Source organism: Melanotaenia boesemani, chromosome 22, assembly GCF_017639745.1.
Source record: "Melanotaenia boesemani isolate fMelBoe1 chromosome 22, fMelBoe1.pri, whole genome shotgun sequence".
In the NCBI taxonomy this organism is placed as follows: domain Eukaryota; kingdom Metazoa; phylum Chordata; class Actinopteri; order Atheriniformes; family Melanotaeniidae; genus Melanotaenia; species Melanotaenia boesemani.
The window spans coordinates 8,682,132-8,710,109 of NC_055703.1; the positions used below are offsets into that span (position 1 = coordinate 8,682,132).

Below are 27,978 nucleotides of genomic sequence, written 5' to 3' on the forward strand. Positions count from 1 at the left end.
CTCTCTCTCTCTCTCTCTCTCTCTCTCTCTCTCTCTCTCTCTCTCTCTCTCTCTCTCTCTCACACACACTCTCTCAATCAACTAGGCTATTGCCATCAGAGCCAAGAGTTGCCGCTCCGCGCACCGATGCCAAAACGCACAGGAGGAGTTAGTGCCAAAGGGTCATTTTAGCGCACCACTGCAGAGATGGAAGGGCTGTAGAGAACCCTAGAGTAACCAGCTGCTATTTCACCCCAGATACTATAATCCTATCTTTAATATTAAGGAAAAAGAACAGGAGCGAATATCCATCCATCACCGTTTACTTCAACTGTCACCGGGTCGCTGCAGAGGTGGGCAGTCCAGGATTTTTATATCTCCAAAAAGCTCATTGCAACATTTTTTAAACTTAACGTCCACACGCAGTGGCTCATCGGTCGCTTGTAGCCGTTTCTAAAAATAAGAAAAACTACACTTTGGCTTCCCCAATCCAGGTATTGCTTCCTCCGAAGACGCCGCAGGACATCGTGGACAAAGTGGTCCTCCGTCCTTGTTGCGCTTCTGTCCGACTCTTTCACCTCCTGAGCGTGCGTCAAACTTAACTGAAGACTGACAGTAGCTGGGATCCGATTGGAGGGGGCAGATCTGGTCATCTGCGATCCAGAGGAGACCGACATCACGGTTCAAGCCGACACCAAGTGCCGTTCACCGGGCGATGCCAGAGTAAATGCCGGGGCAATGTCCCGCCGCAAGCAGGTGAACCCGCAGCACTTATCGTTGACGCACAGGGAGACAGTACAAGGTGAGTTTAATTCTTGAAAAACCGATCTCTTCCAATGCATTTATGTTTAGTCTTTAATATGATTTATAGATTACTATTATTATGACTATAATTTCAAAATTTGTAGGACAAAAATAATTTAAAAGAATTTGGAAAAACAGATACAATAAATACATAAATTGTTTTAGGACTTTATAATACGCTACACGAGCAAGCTAATAAAAACTGTTATATAAAAATAAACTTTAGCATGTTAGAAACGGCAAATGTTTTTTGTTAATATATTTCAAGTCGTTGCGTGTTTATTATATTTATTTTTTTAAAGAACACAAACCAGGAATATTTTCCGCTTGTTAGGACTTTACTGCAAGAGATAATCTTATGACAACTACAATAATGGAGGTGTTTGGCTCGAGTTATGTGTGTATGAGCGTGTTTGCAAGCATTCACGCACGTGCACTGAGCGTGTAATTCAGCATTTCATCACAACACTGATGTTTTGAGCGTGTTTTTGTTTGTGTGCTCTCTAATGAGGCATTTCCTATATATATATATATATATATATGCACAAAATAGTTTATCTGAATTTTCTTCTTTTTTCCTGCTATCTTTTTCTCCCAGGCTCAAATTCTGACACAAAATCTAATATTTTTTCCTCACACATAGACCAACTTATGCATGAAGACAATGTGGAGAATTCAGTTAAAATAAATTTTAAAGACATCTCCAACACACACACACACACACACACACACACACACACACACACACACACACACACACACACACACACACACACACACACACACACACACACACACACCTAAACACACACAGACAATCCAAACTTTTATTTATTTATTTGGTTTAACATGAATTTTGCAGCTTGTTTGGAGCTCCACAGAGCTGTGAGAAAAAATATAAATAAGAAAAAATCATTTGAAAAATTGTAGATACAATCTGCAGTAAGACATTTGCGGGACATATGATTAAAAAGTCGCCTAATCCAATTTCAAATCAATTATATCAATCTAACCTTCATCTCCCAGGGCTCCTCGGTGCCCAAATCCAATTTCATACAGGCCTAATCTGGGTAATTCATTGCAGAAGTTCATGATGTAATCTTTGGACAGCTTGTTTTTTGTGTGTTGAAAACACTGAGGTGAATTTCACCCTCTAACATTTATCCATTTCACTTTGTCTCTCTTGCTCTTCAGTGTCTTTCCTCTGCTGGATGTCTCTCGAAATAATTATGCTGTAATTTTAAACATGAAGAGCAATCGAAAAATCTACTTGCTGACATTTTTTTTTTTATTATTTAAAATGCTGTTAATTGTTATTTGAGAAAGGATGTGGCATTTATTTTAGCAGTTTTTTTGGCATCTAATGTGATTATTGATTTGACAGTTTATTCAATCAGTTAATTAAAATTAATTTCTGACGTCCTCCAAAGATTTGCCTTCATGAAACATCTAATAATAGCAGCATATCATTTTAAATATAGAACCCCTTCTCTTTAGTGACCTTGTACAAATTTGGATGAACTCTAAGAGCCTGAGTGTTTTACATCTTTTGTTTAATAATGACTCAAAAGCTTAGAACACCTGCTGTAGAGTCAGCAGATTCTCAACACTGAAGCTGTGCTGCTGAATATACACAGTTGCAATGATTACACTGATAATTAGCTGTCACAGATTAGCTTTTAATTCTCTTTGTCCGAACTGATGCAAACATCGCAAGGATTCATATGTTTTTGCCTGAAGCTGTTAATGACAGACTTAAGAGATGTTATCTTTTAATGGCCTCTGACCCGCCATCATGAGAGTTGCAAGAGTCACACAATGAGCATGGGTCTAAATGATGAGAAATGTTTTATTTTTAAGATAAATCTGGCAAGTATTAGTCCTCTGCTAAAAATTTAGAGTGCAGTATAGGATGTTGAAAAGCTGGTCGATTTTGGAGGGCCCTGAATTTAGTCCTGCATGTTCTTTCATATGATACACACTCTGCTGCTTGTTGACCTGTGGCCTCAAGCATTGACACTGACTTGAGATGCACAAGTTCAAGATTGAGGAAAAATTGAACTTGCAGGTTTTTAAATTTCTCCTGTTTTTTTTTCTTTTTTTTTTCCAGTGCAAAGGCAAACTTACTTTAGATTTTAAATTGTTTAAGAAAAAAAAAAAGGAAATAAAAAAGAAAAACATGTAAGTGTGTGTGTGTGTGTGCAGAAATGCACTTCTATTTGCATAATGTTTACCAGGCATGCAGGATATCTTAATAATGGTACCAGAGGAGAAGCTGTGATGGATGGAAAGCGTTTAATGTACCTATTGTTCAGCAGCTGGAAGCAGCAGGCTGCTGTGGGCTGTTTCCTTAAGATGGGTGGGTCTGGAGAGGACCAGGATCATACCTGAGGCTGGGGGATCTGAGGAGTGCCGTGGAAAACTAAAATGTAATCTCTCTGAGGCGATACACAATATGAGCCTTTTGATATTAGGAGAAAGAAAAAACCCACAAGACAGGGTTGTTTTAAACATGTATGTAATATTTCAATATCAATAACAGTTCATCGGTAAGTCAAGTCGACCCTGGAGTTGATCTTTTTTTTGTATCAGCTGTCAAATCCAGTCAAGGTGTCTCTTTACATATAGGTAATAATATGGATTTTCTTCAGCGTAACTGAACACAGCATCGTGCCCTGTAGCCAATGGGGCCTTATAGGTCATGCTCTACTTGGGAAGTACACAAAACCTGAATATCAGCATATTTCTGTGGAAGGCAGTGCTGGAAATCAACTCGCCCGGCCAGGCTTCTTGAAGACGTACAGTTGCAGCGAGTATGCACAAGTATGCACACTGCAGCAAGCAGCAACACACACAGATTCAGCATTACTGTGAAACTGCACAAGTCACACTCAAAATGCATGACCACATGCAAAGTGTTAACGTTCACCCTCTAACAAATCTCATCCAACAAGATGTTTTGTCTGTGTCTGACCTTCAGTTTATAGTTGATCCTTTGTTTTCTAATACTCTTCAAGAGAGAACATCCTTGTGGGGCTTTTAGGCTGAGAGATTCAGCTAGCAGCCACATCTTTGACAAAGAGAGACCTGTCCTACAAATATTCACAAATAAACATGAAGCGACTGGGATCACTGGTCTCCTGTATTCAGAGACTGGTGTATTTGCAGTGTAATTGTCAGCGTTGTTGCAGAGAATCCTTTCCTGGACCTGTCTATGGAAACGCCTCACGATAACTGTTTACTCTTGAAATTGGCATGCTACTTGTGAAACAGTTAATGTTTTCTTCTTTATTTGCACCATATGGCTGTCAAGTGATGGGGAGAAACCCACCGTATGCAACACCACAGTAAATATTCGCACACGTTGTGGTAACCGGATGATAATCTCACAGGAGATGACTGATGAGCAATTTATGATTTAGTGTTTTTTTTTTTTTTTTTTGCTTGAATATTACTGAACACATTCAGCGAGTTTTGCAACCCTGAAAAGCTTCTTTTTATTATTGTATCTTTAAAATACTTTGCCAAATTTGATTTACACATCTCCAAATGTCATCCCTCATAGGTTGCAAGTCATTTACAGCAATTTAGTGACAAGTCACAGTCAGCTGCAGAGCCGTATTTTGTTCACTTTTAGGCTGATAATCTAAGATTTATGATAAGGAATGGGACTGCTGCAGATTAAATGGTGATAAGATAATTAAACACACAGGCCTGGCCTTACACAACGTACACTGTTGCAGCTCTCCTTGGCAGCCGCAGCTGAGAAAAAGGAATGGGCTAAGCGAGGCCGCTTGTTGTTTGAATTTTTGATTGCAACCATCTGCAACGTTGCTGCTGTCATTTATTTTCAATGGCAGCGTGAATCTTACCCGACTTTCCCAGTGAGGTTTACTCATGAGATTGAGAGTGTGTATGCATGAGATTGAGAGTGTGTATGCATGTCTTTTTGAGCAAATGGGACAAAGACAGGTTTGAACCCATGGAGTCTGGTCGACTATCATTTTCAGAGCCCGTGGCCTTGATACAGCTGCTATTAAAGCGTTGTGTGAGGTAAAGATTTAAGCTTCATTGGAAAACAGTTTGATAGTTTTATGCTTTTGTGTCTAATGCTGCTATGAAGCATTTAATCAAATTCTCATTTAATAAAGAAAAAGGATTTCTATTAAGGAAACAGAAAAGGTAATTTTTCTATTAAACTTAGAGAAAATTCTTCTTTACATCAGGTATAATGACACAACAAAGAAGTTATCAGATTTAAAAGAGCATTACAGATTTACGGGACTTATTAGAACAGTGTGGCCAGAGTGTGACATGTTTTATCTTTCAACCACTGTATCAGTATAATTACAATGCAGCTGTAACCAGAGTACACAAAGGAGGATTTTAAAATTTGCAATTTAAGCTGCAAATGAATCAATTCCACAACTCTAAAAAGTTCTTTCTGGCCAAGGGTTTGAATTTTTTTTTTCTTTTTGACCTTTTAAATAAATGGAAAATGTTGGTGAAAGAGGCCCATTGTCTTAAGCTGTGTTTCCCATCTGGTACATATTGTGCAGTGGCAGTGTGCACAGCAGCAGGCAGCAGTGGAGTGACTGAATCACTCTCCCCTCATCAAACTGATAGGGGGTGCTCTAAGGCTGCCTGACTTTACTCACACTTGATAAGGCAGAGCTGCAGGACTGTCACTGGGTGAACGCAGCTCCATGTGTGAAAAAGACACAGACCAAGAGAGAGGAATAAAGTATGTGTAGTATCGTGTTAGACAGCTGGGTTTCATTGCTATCATCACGCCTTCTCGGTGATGGCATGTTTGACAGTGCGTCAGCTATACTCCTTTACCTATCAAGCATGTTTCTCTCACATAGGAGTTTATACAGGGGGAATTAGACACTGTCTGTCACCATGATAGGCTACATTAGTGTGTTATTCTTTTGTGTGTTTGTTTCCATTTCAGCATGTTTGTGTCCAAGGTTTCTTTTTTCTTTCTTTCCAGTAAGCATTCCACAGTCGGTTTCTTCTTGCACGTGTTTTCTTTCTCACAGGTGAGCCTCAGGATAGAATGAGAGAGCGTGTTTCAGAAAGGGGTGCGGTTTTGAGAAGATGTCCGACTGCTATTCCAGGGCTGTAGCCGCTGTGCCAACTCCTCTAATTTACTGCCTTCCGCCCCCAGGCCATGCTACTCTAACACAGCTTAACAAACAGGCCTTATTCTATTTGTCTCTCAGTCAAATAGACAAACAGACAGTCAAGTTCAAACTCCCAGGTGTCTGTCAGCTCTTTGACTTGATGTTGTCTTCTTTTTTCCTCATGCCACCTGTCTTGTTTTCGAAGTCAGAAATGAGAGCGGGTAGATCTCCTGCACATTCTTGCTTACATGCATGGCGCACGCCTTATGTGCATGGTTACATGGGCTTGTGGGAGCGCTCTGGAACGTTTCTTCATGTGAATTATGGTCACAAGCTGTGAACTGTAGGTAAATATGTGTTTGTGTTCCTTCTCTGCCGCCAAAGATTATGAGATGGAAATTATTTGGCAGGCATCCAGGAACCCATCGCCATTTAGAGAAAAGATATTTGGCATCGGATCATCACTCCGGGGCAAATTGAGAGGACTGGAACTTCTGTGTGTGTGTTGTGAGTGTATATGTGGGTGGATGGGTGATTAGGCCTGGAAGATTGCTGTTGGGAGGTGCTGGTGAGGTTTTAGTTGCAAAAAAAGTAGAACTGGGTAAAAAAAAAAAAGAAAAAAAAAGACAGCCAGAATTTCCCCTGATTTTAACAGTTCCGACAGGGAGTTTAGAGAAGCAATGCCTCCCTGACAGTTTGAGATGGGTGATAAGAGAGTTTAGGATCCCTTCTCTGATAACTGAACAAACACACACAAATGAGCATGCAGCCTCTTTGTCTAATCTTTGCAATTATTAGGGTGTCATGTTTGGAGGAAGAGAGAAAAAGGAGAGGCAAAGAGAAAAGTAAGGGGGTGGGGATGCAGGCATTAGAAGTGGAGAAGCAGCAGAGACAGGCATGCGCCATTACGCTTCCCTCCCAGGCGTCAACACCTCTCCCTGGGCACCCGCTCACTCAGACGTCCCTCAGTGTCTCTGGAGCTTCAGATTTCCTCTGGGCTCTTAAGAAGAGGACACATTTTCATACGGGTACATCAAGGTAGTGTTTTAAAAAGAAAAAAAAGGAGGTCGTTCATGAGGGATTTACGTTAAGCTGAGGGACAGAGTCAGATGCCATAGGGGAGGAAGGAGGGAAGAATGTGTAATGGTTATTAATGACCGTGTCAGATCTGTGAAGAATGAGGTTTACTCTCTTAACAGGACCCCGGGTTTGGCTTTATAGATTTTCTGTCTGTGGAGAATACACTGTTTAAACTCACCTGAGTCCTGATCCATTCATGTGCACACACACTCTGTTTTCCCTCCCTTCTGTTTCCTCTCCCTCTCTTACACACTCACACACACACGCGCACACATGCTAGTAGATGCGGCCGCGCTACACTTTGTTCTGTGCAAGCTGGGCTCCCACATGGTAAAGGCAGCCGTCTAGCAGTGACAGCTCAGTGCTGCAAAGGCCCTCACCGGAAACCCAGCCTGCACTGTGAGATGACTAGCTTCCTGGCCACACAAACACACAGACAGATACACACATACACAGGCACACATAAACATGTAATGATGGTGCTGGGTCCCACCTACGCAGATCTCTCACAGATAAGGTGCGCAGGTGTTTGTAGCTTTACAGCAGCGCTGTTTCATGCCATGAAAGCGACACAATTGTGAATGCAATGATCACCTTGTGTGGTGGGCAGGAACAGCTTTTATCAGGTAATGGTTTCAGGAATAACTAAACCTTGTTGGGCATTCTCCATGCCTTTGTATCTATTTCTGTTTAAAAAAAGAAAACAAAAAGACACATTCACATTGATTGACAACATTTCCCCTTACTTTTTTTTTTGCAGCAGAAGCCAATCATGACTCAGGGGCAGGATCTCCATGTCCAGAGCCTACCACCCCCAGCCCTCGGAGGTTGGGACCAGGAGAGCATGACCTGTTGACCTGCGGCCAGTGTCAGACCAACTTCCCTCTTGGCGACATCCTGGTTTTCATTGAGCACAAGCGCCGTCTGTGTCGAGGGTCTGGGAGCAGACCGGGGTCCTTCTCCAAACCTGGGGAAGCTGGTGGGGTCATGGGCGTTCCCATCTCTCCCAGGGCAAGGTCGCTAGAGCTGGGAAGAGGGTCCATTCCAGTGGAGGTTGGCATTCAGGTGACCCCTGGAGGAGAGGACGAGGAGAGGAGGCTGACGCCGGCCAAGGGAATCTGTCCCAAACAGGAGAGAGGAGGTAAAAGTCCAATGCACTCTGCAGTGAAGCTAGGAAAAGCATTTTCATTTGAAACATATGGTTTTGAAGCACATAGGAGTACTGCGCTGACAAACACAAATGCAGACACGCAAGCATTGACGTGTCTCTCACCTGTCCAAGGCAGATAGCTCTCTTTAAAGAATCCCAGCTGTTTGTTATTTTGACAGTGGCCTTCAGGAGGGATTAATGTAGCCTGAGATGATTTTATTAGAGTGACTGAGAGCTGCACTGTCTGCTCTGCTCTATTCTAAGTAAAACGTCACACACATGCACACATAGCAAAAAAAAAAGGAAAAAAAAAATACACACATATTCACACTCACAAGCCTGAAGGACTTCCTCAGCTGAAACCAATTGTAAAAAGCGAGGAAGAAGGTGATAGAGGAGCCGCCCCCAGAATGTGTGTGTGTGTATTTTCTCTTTTTTGTGGCTTGTGTGAGTGCACATCACGTGTCTTCTGTGCATTTGTAAAGAAATCCTACAGCATATGAAGAGGTTAAGAAGGCTGATTAAAATTCATCCGCGTGCATGGTGAGGAGAAAAGGATTAATAAACCAGCAAGGCCGCTCATCTGGCTATGAGGGGAGAAAGGGGAGGGCGGAGGGAGGTGGAGAGGGTTGGCAAGGCCTGTAGACTGCCAGCGCTGCAGGGAAACCGATTCAAAGTTATCAGAGGAGGCAGTCACCATCGCACCCAAGAGCGAGGAAGGCTATCCAGGATTACGCAGGCTCCAGTAGACTAAAAGGGGAGGGAAAGGGGGGCTATGCTGTAAAAGTTACCATCCAAAATTACAAGGAGAATGATGCACTTAACACAGAATCTGTTCACCACTGTTACACTGTTATGTCATTGTCATATCTATGCAGTAGCGGTGAGGCTTTCATAGGTTATTATTCCTATGAAATACATCCTTCCAATTGCAACATGTTCACACTTTTGATTCAGACTTCAGAGATGTGACGATGTTGTGTAGATGCCATGGCAACCGGCCATGGCCTCTTTTGCTCACAAGATTTGTTCTGTCCACTTAAAGTGGTTCAAATGAGCAAAGTAAACCTTACAAAAGAGTGCAAGTTTATTTTTACTGATTTCAGGGGTACAAGCATCTTAAACATTTTTGCACAGTCTTTATAGTTTGGTTTAGCTAATTTTTTAATGGGTTTCTTGTCTTTTGTAGAACAAGGATGAGATTTTTGCTCAAAAGCAAGACCAAATAAAACCATTACACCTGGTTGGTGTTTATGAGATAAAAAAATATAATGAAATAAAATCCACTGTCTTCCACAAGCCTTTTCTAACTTTTTAAAACCACACTTGGTCGCGCTAAAAAATAGCCATATAACACGTAAGTGTGCAGAAAACAAGGTCAAAATGTAGGCCAAGCTTCATGAGATATTGCAAAATGTCTTGCAAAAGTTATGAATTTGAAGATTCTGTTTTAAATCTTATCTAAAGCTTGTAAAAATATCTTCTTCATTATATGCAAAGTGTATGCGTGTGGCCGACAGCTGTGTGTGTGGCCGTCATCTATCAATGCGGGGATGATCGGTTAAAAAAAAAAAAAAAAACAATATGTGACGACCCACTTTTTGGATGTCACTGCTGATTCCAGAGAATATAAGTGACATATGAGATTTCTCTCAGCAGGAAAACACACTGATAATAAAAGTAATGACTGACCATCCATCAATAATAATGTGGCTTTTGTTAATTTTCTGTTTCTTCTGTTAGACTTGGAAAATTTAAAGAGCTTTCAACAGCTCTGGCAGCAACACAAAGGAGATAAAAAAAACTTTGTAGAAAGAAGGGGGGAAAAAAAAGGCTCGGAGCATTTTATGTTGCATTTAGTCTGTTAGACTGGTCAGAGGAAAAACATTCAGGCAGAGTAAGTGAGTCAGCCAGTTAGAGCAGCAGTCAGTTAGTCATTCAGACAGACAGTCTTATCACTAAGAGAACAGGACATGAAAGCACTCGAAGCCCCAAATGAAAGAGAGGAGGAGAGCTTTGTTCAACACATTAGATTGCCACTCAAGGCAGTCTCAAGTTTCAACCAAATTAGATTACATTATTAGGACTAATTAAGTCCAAAGTGTTAGAGGCACTCACACTTGGAGACACGCTCGCCAGCACATCACACACACATATTGTAAGGAATTATTACAGTTGGCCTGCATGGGGGATTTAGATTTAAATATATTTGCAAAACAGGTGAACTAAGTAGGAACGTGCATCAAACCTGCACAACACAAATTTACATACACTTTCGCTAATAACGCATGAAATGCTCGTGCTGTATGCATAACATATGCTTAACCCTCTCCTGCTTTTTTTCTTCACCTGGCTGTGTTTTATAACATCCTGTCTGGCCTCTTTCTCTGTCAGCCTGCTTGGTTAAACTGCAAACATGCTGCAATGCCAGCAGATTCAACCCCAAAGGTGCAAACACACTCACACAAATACACAAACACTGCATGCAAGCACGTGTGCTTTTTTTTTTTTTTTTTTTTGTACAGTAGATGAAAAATGGCCCCTCTCTGCCCTGTTTTTTTTTGCCCCCCTCTCCTGAGATTCTCCTGCTGATGCATGCACTATGTGTGTATATGTGTGGGCTTTGTCAGACTATGGGAATATATTTGTGCGACTTGCATGAATTTGTATATGTGTATATGCGAGTGAAGTGTCTGTGAAGAATGATGCATGTCATCATGCAAGCGAGAAGGAGCATCGCTGTACTAAGTCGACCCTGGCCCTGCTTTGAACTTGTCCCAGGACGGCTGTTGAGACCCCCCACCCCTCTCCTTCCGCCTTCCCTTGAAGCACTTTAAGCTGTGGGATGAAGTCACATCATGACAACCTTTCCCTCTTCCTTTTTCTGTCTCATCCTCCTGTGTATGGAGATCACGCTGTAAATATTTCATGAGATGATGCGAACGACATCTTCAGACATCGCTCTTCGGTTCTCTTTCCGTCCACCTGTGATCTCATTGTCATTTTTGTGGTCTGAAGCTTTTCCATGTTTCGTTTTTTTTATAGTGGAGGAAAAGCCCCGCATAAGCTCAGTGTGATTCCAATACTGGTGTTCAACTGAAACAAAGGCACATTGGATTCATGAGCATAGGATTTAAATGACATTATTGCACTTTTAGAACTGTCACACCTGTGTGTAGGAGATTTCTAAGGGTGTGAAAGTGTGCAAAGTGCAAAGGAGCATTTAACGCAATAAGATCAGCTTTTTTCTCAAGCTAATGGGAAACGAGGGATATTTTTTTGCTTTAAATGAATCACTGTGGTTTCTTGATGATAACCTGCGGTGTAACTTACAAAACATATCAAAAGAGGCAGCAACCATTGCACTCAAACAGGTCAAATCTGCATCTCACCTGCTCACTGCTGCTGCCTAAATGACAGTGATATTTAACTTTCTGCACATTTTCACCCTTGTAGATTTGAAGGTGTCCCTTTCCTTTCCCTTCTTCTTCCCTGCTTACCCCCCTTCCCACCCCCCCCCCCCCCCCCCCCCCCCCCTTTTGCCCCCACCACCCAATGCTCCTTTAATCACCTGGCTTGCTCTCATTTCCATATTAAATAGGCTTTAATCATGAAAAGCAATCAGGCTTTTGCATATTCATACCTTCCCCTGTTCTCTAGCTTCCCTGTCTCGCTCCAGTGCCAAGCAGCCAGTAATCAGTAGGCAGGCGGCGTAATGCCATAGCCCCGGCCCATCGCATGAAAACACACACACTGCGTGAGTTCGAAATAACTTCACATGCTCCTTACGTATTATCTCTGCTCCGAGAGAGTGAGAGATAGAGGGAAAGGAGAGGGGTAAAAGATAAAAAAAGAAAGATGGCGAGACTGATCCCTGATTTGAGCTGCGAATATTTGTACAGAGGCTCAAGGAAAAGTCGATTTGCATAATGACTTTGTAGTTTTGCATTAATCACATTTGCATATGAAAATGCGTTAATTACTCCTGATGATTTTTTTTTTTTTTTCTTTTTTTTTTTTTAACTTGCTTCATTTGATGTCCAAGCTCTGGGGTTGTGATTAGGGGTCACATGGTGGGAGCTGTGTAAGTAGCGTGTGCACACTTGTGTATGTGTGTGTTTTCTGGTGCAGGCTGTGTGTGTTTATGGGCTCTTACATGAGTGTTTTGAATTCTTGCCAGAGAATTTATCTTGTGTCTGCTGGTAGGCATGTGTGTCTATTTTCATTTTTATAATTTGTGCGATCGTGTGTGTTTCTCAGTTTCATTTAGTGGCAAATTTGCCACTTATTTCTCTATTTGGCGGGTGGAGAGGCATGCACTCCCTCCTCTATATAAATACACAGTTTATTTTCAATGTCACAAACACACACTTTTACAAGTTCTGATCTTTGAAATAAAAGAACTAAGCTGATTTAAATTTTTGATTATTTAAAAAGTAGATATTTATTCAAGTTAGTTATACTTAAAAACACTTCAACATACATGCACAATTTTTTTCACTTTTTGCATTGTAATTTAGAGAGTTTATTTACTGATAACTGCATGAACATTTACATGACTGCTTGCAAATACAGCCTGCACAGCCACTTGTAGGCAGTTCCAAGCTGCATGATAAATGAATAATTGAGCTAAATTTCATTTGAATTTTAGATACTTATTGCTTCTCTAATGTTTTCCATCAAATTAGTGAAAGTCGAAGCAGCATACTCAGCTTTGCTTCCCCAGATATGCACATGTGCAATAATGGGAAACTTGTAGAAACTCTGCAAAATAAAAATTTTACTTGAAAATGATGGGGAATTGATGAAATCTTTAATTTTGTACCCATTTCTATGTGACACCATGTCTCCACGGGCACTTAGGCTTGTACTTTTCCACATATTTCTGTGTGGATCTGTAAGCGTATGTGTACAATTACAGTATACGTGCTCCTGCCTGCATATGGGCCCCTAGTGTTGTTGGCCCATAACACCGTGCCTCAGACAGGACCACCCCAGGGGCCGTCTGACTCTGCTTGTTTCTGTCTGTCTGCTCTATGCAGCAGGGTCATCTAGGTCTATAAGAGCTCCTAAAATGGTACAGCTGCACATAAACACACACATGCACACACATATAAAGAAATGCACATAGATGCATTCACATGTGCCTGCAGGAGAACAGAATCACACATGCGCTGATACACTCACCCATAACAGCCACACACACAGAAAACATATGCGCATGTAAGAATGCATACAATGACTCTCATCTTCCATTAAGGCCTGCATCTCCTACCAAACACACTGGTGCACACGCACGCACACACACAGCTTTAAGGCTCCCACATGAAGGCATCAAACACTCCACAGCCAGCTTTATGGCACTCATATGGCAGCAGATTTGATATTTTCCTACCACAGCGGGGGAATAAAACTCGCCACTAATTTGGACTGCGAGCGCCACCGCTAACTTTCAGCATGTGCTGACTGACTGTGTCTTCCAGATGTGTGGACTCTTTGCTCCTTAACAGCCTCACTGAAGAGGCATTAGAAACCTCACACCCTGTCCCTGCTACGCATTGAGAGTGATGATGGCGCAGTACAGTGCAGTAATCATATGTGCAGAGCTTTAAATGAAGTGCTTATGTTAACTTTAAAATCTCAAATGTTGGATACCACAGGTTGTCTTGTGTCAGTAAGAATCCGTCAATGTGTTTATGTTCTTTGTGTACATAGCTATAATCAGGGTATTTTAAACTGCTGTATTGCAGTTACAGTACATAAACCCGTTTGCTTCCTCACTCTGGTGGTAGCACTTGATAACAGGCTTGCTGAGTAATGCAGTTCTCATAGTTATGAACAGTTTCAGACAAGCACAACGCTAAACGTGAACCTGTTCAGCTACATAACTTTTCCCACTGTGGAAATTCTCTTAAGAAGGTCCTCAAGCAGATAAAAATCCTCATGTGTGTGTTCAGCTACTGTGTAGAGTAACAGACAGCGTGTCCCTTTCAGGAGTAAATGGGAAGATTTTCTGACCACGACTCCCATTTTTCCACTGAAAAGCGGGCATGTGTTTGCCTCTGGGAATAAATGGGCTACTATTAGTTTTTGTGAAAAGGAGGAGAGGTGGTGCTTGTTAGGCAGTCGGGGACTGCTGTTGTTCTTTTCCTCTTATCTTATTAATGCCCTGTTTTGATTTGGGGCAGGATTGTGGGGAGAAGCAAACGAGGAGACACTGTAGTTACAGTTTTCTTTTTACAGGCTGCTTCACCACGAGAGATGTTGAAAGCCTTTCATGGTACACTTACGATTCCTTCTATTTTATCCACTTATTTGTCTTGAGCAATTACCCTGAGACAGAACTCACATAGACAAACACATGACAAACATAATCTGTATTTATGTTGGTTTTTCTCTTAGATGTGAGGGTACAAACAACACATTTTTCCATAGATTTCTTCTAAGCTTCACAGTAGTGATTTACTGTAAGCCACAGAAGTTGAACGGAGGAAAAAATAAATAGAAAGTACAGGTTTGTGTCCAAAGGTCATTCATACTTTCATTTTCAACCTATAGTTAAGTTTTTTTAAATGCTCTCATATATATATATATATATATAGATATATATATATATCTATATATATATATATATATATAGATATATATATATAGGCAACAGACTACTACCTGATGAAAACTTCTGTGCCACCGGCAAAAACAGGTCAGAAACATCAGTACTGGTCTTTTTTGATGAAAGAGGGCTTGCGCTGTCATGTCCATAGATGGCATCGGCCACAGGGGATTTAACCGCTTCAGGTTAAGAGGCTATGCTCTTCCTGCGTATGCTGGCATATTTCATACTTTCCCAAAAAGCCTTCTTCTCTTTGCCGGTCTTTCCCATAGCAGAGCAGAGCATGCCAAGATGAAATAAAGCCTAAGATGTTATCAGGGTGATTGGTGCCAGCGGAGCTTGTCTGGGCCTGTGGTCTGGCGGGGCAGCACTGGCCCGTACCAGTGCCTGCATATGTGTGTGAGTGTGTTTATGTGTGTGTGTCCTAGAGGCACTGGCTAGATGAAAGCTTGCTTTAACCATAAGCTATGCAGGAGCCGTGCCAGGAGCAGGAAATGTATCAGCGTGATAACAGCCAGAGACAGAGAGAAAAAGAGTAAGAAAGAAAGAAAGAAAGAAAGAAAGAAAGAAAGAAAGAAAGAAAGAAAGAAAGAAAGAAAGAAAGAAAGAAAGAAAAAAGAAAGGACGGAGAAGGAGAAAGATGGAGAGACAGGGAGAGGCCACAGGGGGAGGCCTGGGGCCAAATTCAGCCCCATCGTGTCACTTCATAAATATGTGTTGGGAGTTGAATCTATGTTCAAGCCTGCATTAGTGTGTGTTTGTGTGTGTGTCTGTGTTTGTGTGTGTATGGTAGAATCTGAGGCTATGTGTCAAAGACAAGACAGGAGACCGTTTGACACACCCGGGTATGTTTCAGGTCACATCGGAGAGAGAACAGAATTCCCCTGGAGACATGACCGTTGTAACGTTAGTTATGCTGCGCTGGTGGAAGTTACTGGATCACAACAGAACCTCATAAACAAAAACAGAGACAGGCACATTATTTCATGTTAGAGTTAAACTTTTGTCTTTTTATTTATCATATCAGATGAGCATTTATGCTTTGAGGGAGAGTTCAGCACAAAGGCAAAGTAAATTAATGTATTGATATATTCCGGCGTAAAGGTCTCATATTCAGTAGTACAGCAAGTTATTTATTTATTTATTTATTTGCAAATAGTTACATGACAACATCAATACTACAAGATTTTCTTTTTTTTTTTTGTTGTTGTTGTTGTTGAATATAAAAGTGCAGCCAGCCTGCTTAGTTATTTTAAAAGTTTCACAACAGTTTATGGAATATCACTTTCTTTATTTTTTCTTTTACAGTTTATTTAGTCTTTTTCTTTTTTCTTGATGTTTACACAGATTTAAACCCAAAACCCACACTTGGTTGGGATCAAACAAAAACTTGGTTAGCTTTAGATAAACATCATGGCTCGGAATAGACTCTCACTCATAACTGCAACTATACTCAACTGCAACTATATATATATATTCTGTACAGGAGTGTTTCTAATATGCAGTTGATGTTATATACATTATATAAACAGCATACAGTTCACATATACAGTAAATAATTAATATGTACATTAAAACAAAGGGTATTTACATTTCTGTCCTCGCTAGCTTTAGTAAAAGATTAATATTTGTATTTGTATAAAGTCTGCTCACAGTTGGGCTATGAAGTCAATCTGTTTTTTGCAGGTAAATTTGTCTCTCTGAAATCTCTTCTTATGTTGGGGAGTTGTGTTATAGCTGCTTCCCCATGTTTCATCCAAATCAGTTGTTTTAAGACTTTAAGAGTCCTTCTTTAAGTTAAAACTGAAAATATGTGCTCCATTTTTTTCCCTTTATCCGGGTCCCCCCCCTTCAGATTACTGAACTCTTAATAAATGACCTGCAAATTAATGTCAAATGTGGCGTCACTCCCTGTGCTCTCTCCTCATAATCTGACAGCCTCTGCTTTGTGTCCTAATGTGACGAAAGAGCGATGCTTCCTCCCATACCCTTGAGTGGACAGATTTCATTATCAGTGCAGAAAAAGTGTCAAACAACATTGAATTACATCACTTCTCTTCCCTCACGCTCCCTGGAATGGACTTTAAAGCAAGTGTTAATGGAGTTAAGCAATCTGGGAGAGCTTGTGTGTCATTCACGGCAGCAGTTCGGGCAGGATTGGCTACACAGTTCAGGTGGAAATCATTTTCATCGACACAGAAACATATAGCAAAGTGAGTATGGACATAAGCATGCAAACATGCAAAGTTTGTACAGTTGAGTTCCACGTCGCAGTCAGGCATAAAAGAGCTATTTTAAGAGCTATAATGCATGAGCAGAAGGCGCATCCTTGGAGACATTCACAAAAGGACATGTGTTTATCACAGGTTGGGAAAAGTACAATATATTCAGCTTGACACTTTGCTTTGTATGATTTATCACATTTCCTTAACATGAAAACCTAAACCGCCATGTATAAACTGTACATATTTCATACACGCTGCCTGTAAAAAGAAAATATTAAGAAAATCTCAATGCAGAGTTCACAGCATTCACAAGTCAGAGTCAATTTCCTGTTCGGTGTCTGTATATATGAGGCTGATTTGGATATAAAACCTGAAACAAGCATCATCACAGTCTTCCATTTCATTTCATCAAAGAAGCTCAGATTTATGTTTTTTTTATGCCACTGGTTATACGAGCATTTTAATGATACATTTTTCATCTTAAAATATTTGACTTTATATTAACATAAGTAAATATTGGGAGGTTTATTTTCATTCTTTATTTTATTTATTCTGCTCATTATTCATGTCTGTATTTTCCTTGCTGCTGTGTCATGGTGAAGTGGGTACTTCAAGTAATTACGCCTCAAATAGAGATGCAATAATAATAATAATAAAAAAAAACCCCAACAACAAATTTACCCTGATTTTCATGCTGGTTGCAACTCATCGGACCCCCCCTTTTTCACTCAAACTTTTCTCTCCTCTCCCACCTCTCTTCCTTTTCTTCTTTAATCCTCTCATCTATCTCGCTCCTCTTACATCTTCTTTTGACCACAAGCACGACTGGGTGTTGCCTATTTGTCAGTGTCACATGACAGACAGCGGACCCCACAATGTGTGCTAGTTGCTCCAAAAAACATGCAAAAAAAGCCACTTGTGCACGCACTCACACATGCATGTCCTGGGAGCTGATGGCGATGAGTCAAGCTTAGTGAAATGCCATAGAGAGCTTAGCTAATGCACTTTATGAAGCTCCCTTTTTCTTCCCATTCACTCTGTTTTGTCTGCGCTGCTCCCTCTTTGTCCTAGAACCCAAGCCAAAAGTCGTAAGTCTTTACTGACAGAAAGGTCTTGCCAGTTATTTTTCACAGCATGTCCCCTGTGCCCTCTATGAGATAGCTTTCCTAATGGCAGCAATGCACTCCCTCAGTTGCACCGCACAAGAGCCTCTTCTAGTGTATTATAATGCAGCTGGACTTACTCAGTGTGTGTGTGTGAATGGGCAACTTGTTGGAGATACCTGATCCCTTTTATTGTTCATTTGACCCACATCCCAGGAGGCATAAAGATCAGATACCTTGTACAGGTGTTCCATGTGTGTGTGACTGTGTGAGGAGAAAGAAAGAAAAAAAAAGAGAGAAATGCATAGATACATGAAAAGTTAAATAAAAGAGGGAATGAGTATGTTTTCGTTTGAGAGGAAACTTTTTAAGGAACACTGTTTCTTTAAATCCTTTCTTAGGCTGTCAGGCATTTCAGCTGGTCATATTGGCTGCAGACATACACACACACACATAGACACACACACAGATGTATATGGTTAGCAGGCCAAAGCTGGTTTGAGTTAGCATGGAGCCAGTCACACTGTGTGAGAGCCTTACCCCCTGCCTGCTACTGCCACCCTCCACAGTCTCTCTTCTTATTTCTCTCTCTCCAGGTCTCTCTTTTCTTTTACTACACGTGTGACAGTCAGCCGCTGCTTGCCGGGACTTTACTGTAGTTTATTGTCCGAGCTCCTTATCGCCCCCAACTTCCAGCTCGAGGCACACACACAAACACACACACACACACACACACAGAGACTCACACAGTTGATCTGCATGGCCTCGTGCCTCCTGATTAGCTCCCTTCATGACAAACAACCCATCAGAGGAGTGGGAGCGAGCAGGAGGGACTGATGAGTGAGGTGAGGAGGAGGAGAGGAACATAGGTGCAAGAGGAGGGAGGCAGGGGGTTAGGTTAGGTGAGGAGGCTGGGACCCCTGGGGACCTCTAGATCACAGTGATGCTAATGAGGAGCTGTATTGCCAGCAGTGGAGGTGTCAGCTAACCCCTGACAGGTGCACATGCACGTACTCCCAGAGCTTGTGCTTGTGTGTGTGTGTACAGAGATGTCTGTGTGTGTATGCATGGAAGGTAGAGGAGGGGCTGCAGGGGCAGGTTTATGTCCCTGTGGCCTAGCTTGCGGGCGGCTTTGTTCTGTATGCAAATCTGGCGTTGTGGCGTTGTGTCACCGTCGATGGAATGTTAGAACAGCACAGCCAACCTGAACCTCAGGAATGTTGCAGTGCACACGCACACACTTGTGCTGCACATCCTGTCATCTCCTTGTTAACAACAAGCACCTGAACAAGTCTTTTCTCTTTCTACATTAAAACAGCACACTTTCTCCTACTGGATGTTAAGTCACTTGTTCAGTTTAAAGAGATGTGCACTAGCTTTCAGTTGCTGCTTATTTTCAATTAAGTTCTGTTTTCTTTCTCTCTCTCTGAGCTTTGTGACAGTTAATTTGGCATTTGTGAACAGTCATTATCATCCACTCACTGACACACTCACTCAGCTGATAAGCTCCTGTTTCTTGTTGTAGACTGAGCCTGTGGATTGTGCTCTCTTTCTGCGGCCTTATTTTAAGTCCCTCTGGATTAAAGCATTTGATAAAGGCAGCAAAATGTAAGTGTAATGTAAATGGAGGGACCTCTTGCTTTTAAATATAAATGAGACTCAGGTTAGAGGCTGAAAGGATGGCATATGTGAATTCCTGAATTAAACACAAATCCACATGCCTACGCCAACCTCACCAACCTCACAACATTTTTTTTTGCTATACTAACCATATGCAAACAGTCAATACCATGGCTCCCTTTCATTCACTGGCATTTTGTTTGTACTTTTTAAGGCAAAATAATGGCTATAAAAGGCAATCTGGAAAGAATAAAATCTGATGTAAAGCTCAGATCTCAGTCCCCGAAGACTGGGTTAATTGGCCTGGTGGTTTAGTAAAAAAAAAAAAAAAGAAAAACCCAATGCAGGAGAGAGGGAGAGCATTATTACTGGCCCACCTCAGTTTCCCGCATGTGCCAATGCTTTAATAACTTCCTCCAGGCCTCCTGGCCCTTCGCCCTTGTTTCATTGCACAGGACAAAGAGCTGCCCTCCTGAGCTGGTCTCAGATCTGCATTGTGTTGCTCTGTTTCATGGGAAAGTCTGCCAGCAAGAACACCTGGGCAGAAAAATAACTGATCGTCCTTTTTGGGTGAATTCCATTATACTAAAACACTTACAAATTGCTGGCAAAATGACAAAAAGCAGCAAAATGCAGTGTACCGTATTACAGAATCCTGCTGCGACTCCATTTCATTTAACCTCTCATCTCAGCCTCATTCGCACACATGTAGGACAATGTGTCTGTGTGCATATGGTGTGGCAGGGTAAATTGGGCGATTAGGTCCGCCATCAGTGGCTGCATGGAGAGGAGAATGTAACTGTTTTAACTGGTAGTTGACCTTGGTGGTCAGTGAAGGAAGGGTCCTTGCCTGTGTGTCATGCATACAGCTGTAATTACCACAAACTGAAGCACGACGTGGCCCACCATGAGTCTTTAATGAAGGCTTATTGGCCGGAGTGCTGAGCAGTGACACTCAGAGCATGGGTGCAAGTCTGCATACCAAAGGAAAGAAAGGAGTGCGCATGTATCTGTCTATCTCTCTCTCTGCACCCCCCCCCCCCCTTTCAACCCACACTGCCTCTTGCTTGTTTGGTAAGTTGATGAAATTTGTCTTTGGCCGTCATTAGGCAGCAGCCATCAGCTGCCACTCTATTAGCTGCAACGCTTCCTTAAACAGCATATGGCACGCCTGTGTAAGATATGACAAGATGCAAATGTGTTGCTGTAGTGGTGGTGGGGGGGCGGGGGCAGATGGTTGTGGGGACATGGTATTTCATTGAGTTGCTTGTTCTTATAGGCTTAAGTGCAGAGTTAAAAAGTACCAAAGGTACTTTGTTGTAGAAAGAATTGAAAAACAAACTACTGAAAAATCAAGTTAGATTATCAATCCTTTTCCCAGTTTTACATCTTCATTTAATATTGATCCTATGTATGTGTGTGTGAGAGAGAGCGAGAGAGATTATGCAGCTCCCAAGCCTATAGACCCACCTTGGTCCCTGGGGGGCATGTAAATATCCTCTGTGTGTGTGTGCCCAAGCACGTCTGGCCCTTAAAGTCCCTCCACCTCTCTTCTTACCCCTCTCCTCCTCCTCCTCTTCCTTTCCTCTCTGGCTCTCTTCTCCCCGTCCAAGCTGTTAAGCTGTCCAGCTCTCCGCTGCCAAGCGGCCGTGTGAAGCTCAGCCAAACTAAACACGGGCAGGCAGCCCGCCACTCGCCCCACACATACACACAGACACTCACACATGAACAAAATACATCAACATACATGTTCTCTCGCCTAAGTGTTCGCACACGCATCAGTAGCGAGAGTCGGGTCGTGTCACAACCCACACAAATAGTGAGAGTGACGGCCACACCAGAGCACGGCTAATAGCGGAGAAAAACCAGCAGAATCAGTAAATGAGCCCCTCATTAACTTTTTCTGACCCTTTTCCCCCTGAGGAAAGCCAAACCAATCACACAGCCAAATCAGCTTCCTGTACTAGACACGGATCCAACATCAGCTTTCGCTCATCTGTTCTCCACAGCACAAGTGTGTGTGAATTTGTGAGGGTGTGCAGAATGAGGGAGAGTTAAAAAAGAAAGTACTCCTGAGCTTGTATCAGTGTCTGCATGTGTGTTTTACATTCCATAACACAGGCTGGCTTTGAGGCAGTCAGCCATCTTGAAAGCCTGTTTTCTTGATCACATAAAACTTTGGGCAAGCTCAACTCCCCCCCTTTCCCTTCCCCATGTTGCCCCCACCAGGCTTCAAGCTTTGGGACGACCATACCAACTTGACTTCACTTGCGGTAGCCACTGATAATAAAATAGATGCAGATGCCTTGCAAACAAACACAAGACTGTGGAGATACCTCTCCGGGGCAAGGCTGTGTTGAATTAGATGAATCTGTACGAAAGCTCTTTTTATGAGTCACAAGCAGGCTGACAGGGCCACGCCACAGTGACTGATAGATTCATTTGGCGTTATTAAGTCACACCATTTAAAGGGGTAATTTGTCAGTGAGTGACGCACAGTTCTCTGTGTGTGTGAGTGTGGAGCCACAACAGATCACTTTACTGTACTCTTTACTACACCGGTGACGTAGAGCTTTATTTAATGTGGATGCTGTTTTAAAACCAAAAAGGTCTTTATTGTTGCTTTTGAGTATCTCTTTTTGTCCCCGACGCCACATCTGACTCCCCATCTCAGACTCCATCCCCCACCTCCAGTATTTCCCTTTTTTTTTACTGATTGCTGGGCTCCCCTGTCTCCATAGGGAAATGACAGAGTAGACAAGATGGATCTGTATATTAAAACCTAGCAGACATTAGAATTTGCATAACGTGTCATGGCCTCAGGGCGATACCTGCCACCTATATAAGCCTGTGGACACATCTGTCTCATAAGGCCTTATAATACATACACAAACAAAAAGCGAATCTAACTTTGGATTTATACAGCAAGTATCACAACCATAACTCCACTAATGTTCACATACACCATTGTTGAATAAAAAAATAAAAAGAGCTTTTAACTGATTATTGATTTTCTTTCTCTTCCACAGACAAAGATGAGCCATCCAGCTACATCTGTACAACCTGTAAGCAGACCTTCACCAGTGCCTGGTTCTTGCTCCAGCATGCCCAGCACACTCATGGCATCCGCATCTATCTTGACAACCACCCAATCAACTGCTCCCTCACCCCTCGCATGGCTCTGCCTCCCCCTCCAGGAGTTGACGCCTTGCCCCGCTCCCCTCTCCCGACTTTCCTCGGAGACACCAACAATCCATTCCACCTCCTCCGCATGGCTGCACCCTTACTCAGGGAACATCCCCCTCCACCGGGGTACATGGAAACTCGTCTGCCTGCGACACCACCCTTTGTAAGCCCTCCACCTCCCCCTAGACCACCTCTAGAGCGACTGGGTCCAGAGGAAATGGGGCTGTTGTCACAGCACCCCAGTGCCTTTGAAAGGGTGATGAGAATGACCCCCATGGAACCTCCTTCCATGGACTTCTCCCGTCGACTGAGAGAGCTGGCAGGAAACACAACCAACAACGGAGGGCCCACGCCTCCTCTCTCACCAAACCGTGTGCCGCCCATGCACCGCCTGCTGAGTCCAACGCTTTTCCAGCCTGGTGCCAAGCCCCCTTCATTTCTCACCTTTGCACCACAGCCACCCACCTCTCAGGGGGGACACGGCTCTTCCAGCCCTCCAGACACACAGGGTCAGAACCAGGCCCCCGGGAAAGCTAAATCCTGTGAGTTCTGCGGAAAGATCTTCAAATTCCAGAGCAACCTCATCGTACACAGACGCAGTCACACAGGAGAGAGGCCCTATAAGTGTCATCTGTGTGATCACGCCTGTTCCCAGGCCAGCAAGCTCAAAAGGCATATGAAGACACATATGCACAACAAATCCGTGAACATGACCGGCTCTCCAGAACAGGAAAACAGAGGAGAGGGAGGAGAAGGCGAAGAGAAAAACAGGGAGGAAGAAGAAAGGGTAATGGGGATGGATAATGATGAAGAGGAAGAAGAAGAGGAGGAAGAGGAAGAAGAGGAGGAGGAAGAGGAGGAAGAGCTGAGGAACGGGAGTCGGCCAGATTCCAACTTAAGTGAGGACTCCCAGGAATTCAGCCAGAATAGGGAAAATGGGCCAAGACAGTCTCATGAAGAGAAGCCTCTGAGTGGGGACAGAGTTAATGATAGTGGCGGGATGGGCATCATGCACCCATACAACCACTTGGACAATCACCTTAGACTTAACCCTAACAAGAGGAGCTTGGACAGACAACCAAATGGAGATGAAGAGAGAGATGAATCTGAAAGAGAGAATGAAAGAGAACCGGACAGGCAAAGGGAAGAGCAGGAGGATGGGAGGCCGCTGATGAATGGCAGGATCAGTGTGTCTGAAGTGGAGTCCTTTCCTGGGCTGTTCCCACGTCGGCCCACTCCCATCACCAGCCCGAGTCCCTCCAACAACAAAAGAATCAAGATAGAGAAGGACCAGCTGGACATTCCCCCAACCATACCGCTTATCTCCCCTGAAAATGTCTACTCTCAGCTCCTCGCTGGCTATGCTGCTTCACGCCATTTCATCAGGGAGCCTTTTTTGGGATTCACCGATTCCCGCCAGTCGCCGTTCGCCACCTCCTCTGAGCACTCCTCCTCAGACACGGGAAGCCTCCGCTTCTCCACCCCACCCGGTGAGCTGATGGAAGCCGGCAGCGCCTCAGGGCGCAGCGGAAACAGCACCCCCCATCTCTTGCGGGGGCCTGGACCTGGCAGACCCCCCAGCTCAAAGGAGAGGAGAAATGACACCTGTGAGTACTGCGGCAAGGTGTTCAAGAACTGCAGCAATCTGACAGTCCACAGGCGAAGCCACACGGGGGAGCGGCCGTACAAGTGCGACCTGTGCAGCTATGCCTGCGCACAGAGCTCCAAGCTGACACGCCACATGAAGACCCATGGCCAGTTTGGAAAGGAGGTATATCGTTGCGACATCTGCCACATGCCCTTCAGCGTCTACAGCACGCTAGAGAAACACATGAAGAAGTGGCATGGTGAACATTTGATGGCCAGTGAGGTCAAACTGGAGCAAGCAGACAGAGGTTAAGCCAGCAGCCATTAGCATGGCATACAGAACATACAAATATCCTCTCACACACACATAAACACAAAAACACACATTAAACCCTAGTGACCGCTTCTTCAGCAATGGGGCTTGGCTGGAATATTTCTCTCTTGAAAAAAAAATTAAGATTGATTGATGTTTATCATTTTTCTTGTCACAAAAACTGCCACCTGAGAATATAAACAAATGGAAACTTTAATAAGAACTTGTCTGGAACGCCAAATCTGGCTTTTCTCGACAAACTGTTGGAGGATTTTATCAGTTAGGAATCCATGGAGCCTTTCTACTGTGCAATAATTTCTGTATTTATTGGATTTTTGTAATATTTGGCATGTGCAGGTACATCTTTGTTGGATTTCATATGGAGTTAGTTTTGAAATGTGCTAAATTTTTCTTTTCCTTTTTTTTTTCTAAAATGCGAAAACTGAGAAGAGGTCATCATTAATAATTTTTTTCTTTTCCTTTAAGGAAGCTTATTATTCTGTGAGAGTAAATTTGTGTGAAGCTGTTAGCTTTTAAAAGAAAAAAATAATTGTTTTTCTATATTACCTGCAGCAGCGGACTACAATCCATTCCTTCATACAGGCCTAAAGCACTGAATGTCAGCCTGACAATAAAACACCATACTGGATTTTAAAAATCCAACATTATCTTTGAGACCTGGTAAATTATTATTAATTTATTCAGGGAAATTTGTTCTTTTAAAAGAAAAAAAATTGGCAAATTTTGAATGATTTCAGTATGCAGTTGCTGTATTGCTGTCCTTGCTTCATTGAGGACATAAATAAAGGTTGCACTTAATGGAGATACCCTTAACTGATGCTCAGAACATTCCCAATGTAGGATTAAACCACCATATTTAATATGTTGAATAAGTCAAGACTACTTGTGATTAATGTGAGAAGGAGAACAGTCCTCTTTATGGTTTGTAAATATATTCTTTTTTTATATGTTAAAGCAGCTCAGACTGTACACGAGAGATGGCCTAAATCTAAACAATCAGAAAACCAGCTGCTTGCATCATCCACAGTATATGCTACATGTAACTACCACACATTATTTCTTTATCAAGCCCATTTGATTACCTCCCCCACAAGCCCATCCCATGTGTTCTTACTCAATTTGTTTAACAAAATTCTACTTCAATAGCCTAACACTTTCTAAATCACTCTCCATCTTTGTCTTGTGTCTGGTGTGGCGACTCTCTATGACCCAGGCTGATTTCCTGCGTCCCCTGAACGCTGTGCAAAACGGTTTCAACTGAAAGTCATATCGATATGTGTTAGCATGTGTTCTTCTCTGTCAGAGCAGCGCTCTCTAAGCCTCTCTTTTCGACGGCATCTTTTCACAGTTCACCAGCTCAGATTCGTGCATTAGAGCGGCTTTTTAAAAGGAAGTCTGAACAGTGGCTTCACGCTCCCTGTAACTGATTTTGAGACAGTCAACATGTCTTTTGGGGATTATGGTTTTTATTTTCTGCAGTGTTCATCGTGAGATGTATCTGATACAAAGAGAAAAAAAGAAAATAAAAAAAGGCCTTATGAGTTATGATAATTTCGAGCACAGCTGCACCAGGGGGATGGCCAGGCGACCTTGGGTAGGGGCTATGCTTACAGCAAAAATGGAAGATTGGAGCTGAGAAATGAAGATGTTTGAGAAAGAAATGGAGGGAGAGAGAGCAAGACCTTGACCAGGGAGAATAGTCATTCAAATGAAATTGGAAGCATATGAATTTTTTTTTTTTGTACCCAAATGCACATCTACTGGCCACATCTTATAACAGACCATCAGAGTGAGACAGAGTGAGCGTGAGAGGGAGGGAGACAGCTAAACCACATGAGAGAATGAGACTACATCTTTCATTTTAGCACTGCGATTCTCAGCCATCGAAATCATCATCACTTGAAAGTTTGACCTGCCATTTGGGCCAATTGTCAGGTTTTTATCTGCACCACTTTACTTTGATAGAAAAAGAAATATACCCTGCTTTAAATGCAACCCCCCCCCCCCCTTTTTTTTTTTTTTTCTTTTCATTTTTGGGGATTTTTAGAAAGGAAACGTTGAGATCAGAAGAGCTCTCTATAAGCAATGTAGTTAGATTATAGTGAATTAACACGGGAAGTGCGACTGGCTGAAGAGCTGCTCTGAGCTCGCTTTCACAGGTTGATGCATGAGTGCAAAAAAAAAAAAAAAAAAAGAGAAAAAAGAGAAAAAGAAAAAAAATAAATAATGAAAAGAAATTCAAGGTGCTGTTTCAAAACCCACAGTGTATTAATTCCCAGTTTGGAGTGAGGCCACAATGAGCCATACAAACACACTCAAAAGGACGAAAGGTGGAAACCTCATAGAGACCCAAAATCACACATGGACATTCAGTCATACGATATGTTTACAGTGTTGAAGTATGCCATTAATGAAATAATCTGTGTAAGTGTTTAAAATGATGATAAAGTATTGTTTTCTCCAATGCTCATTAAAATAATTTGAATGCCATAGCCGTTTTGTATGATTATCCTGGTGGAGGGGTTTTATCTACATGAATATGTTTCTGTATGATTGCTTATTCACTGTATGCACAGTTGGCAGATTTTTCTTTTTTCTTTTCTAACAACAGTAGTGCCATTATTGACTTCTGGTATTTTATTTTGATTTTTACCTTTTATTTTCTCTCTCTCTTTTTTCTTTTTGAAATATTTCCCTCTTTTGGTTTGGTGAAGCTATCCTTAATGGATGTAAAGCAAAGTAATTAAAAAAGTGAGGAGAGTATATCTAAAAAAAGAACCTTCAGCAGGGGAATACAGTGGTTTTGTGCAGAAATGCTTTCCAAATCAATTTCACCAGACTTTCACGGACATTATGTTTAGCTTTTTTTTTCTTTTTTTTCCCCTCATGACTGGTTGAGATTCTTGTGATGGCATTTACAATTGTAACTTTGGATACATTTTCATATTTCACTTTTCAGAACTTTCACTTTCACTCTTTGTACAAAATTGTTTCCCTGTTCTTTTTTTTTTTTGGGGGGAGGGGGGAGAAAAGTGCATCATTGTGGAAAAAAAGTGATTTCAGAACAGTACACATCTGCTGTTTTGAACATATATGTATTTTTGTAATGTGTTGAAAAATCAATACAAGAAAGCCAACACTTCAATAAATGTTGCAGTTGCTCTATCA

At 42.2% G+C, this 27,978-nt stretch overlaps 1 protein-coding gene across 5 annotated transcripts; it reads left to right on the top strand.

Moving 5' to 3' along the window:
• The first annotated feature begins 64 nt into the window (after nt 1-64).
• Nucleotides 65-27,978, top strand: bcl11bb (BAF chromatin remodeling complex subunit BCL11B b). 5 transcript variants are annotated; one of them, XM_041976182.1, is made up of 5 exons: nt 66-332; nt 474-781; nt 7,753-8,133; nt 10,537-10,590; nt 22,733-27,978. In XM_041976182.1, the coding sequence occupies exons 2-5, from the start codon at nt 718-720 to the stop codon at nt 24,787-24,789; spliced, it is 2,556 nt and encodes an 851-aa protein (XP_041832116.1). In that variant the 5' UTR covers nt 66-332; nt 474-717; the 3' UTR covers nt 24,790-27,978. The 5 variants fall into 5 exon arrangements, with proteins under 5 accessions (XP_041832117.1, XP_041832116.1, XP_041832114.1 ...); XM_041976183.1 differs by having other exon boundaries at nt 65-781; nt 7,756-8,133; XM_041976180.1 differs by having other exon boundaries at nt 66-781.

Excerpts from the sequence above, each read along its gene's own strand:
- bcl11bb (XM_041976180.1), top strand. The coding sequence starts at position 718 with ATGTCCCGCCGCAAGCAGGTGAACCCGCAGCACTTATCGTTGACGCAC. Across the intron at positions 8,134-10,536 it reads TCCCAAACAGGAGAGAGGAG|CCTGCTTGGTTAAACTGCAA; the intron begins GTAAAAGTCCAA and ends TTTCTCTGTCAG. Across the intron at positions 10,591-22,732 it reads CAGCAGATTCAACCCCAAAG|ACAAAGATGAGCCATCCAGC; the intron begins GTGCAAACACAC and ends TCTCTTCCACAG.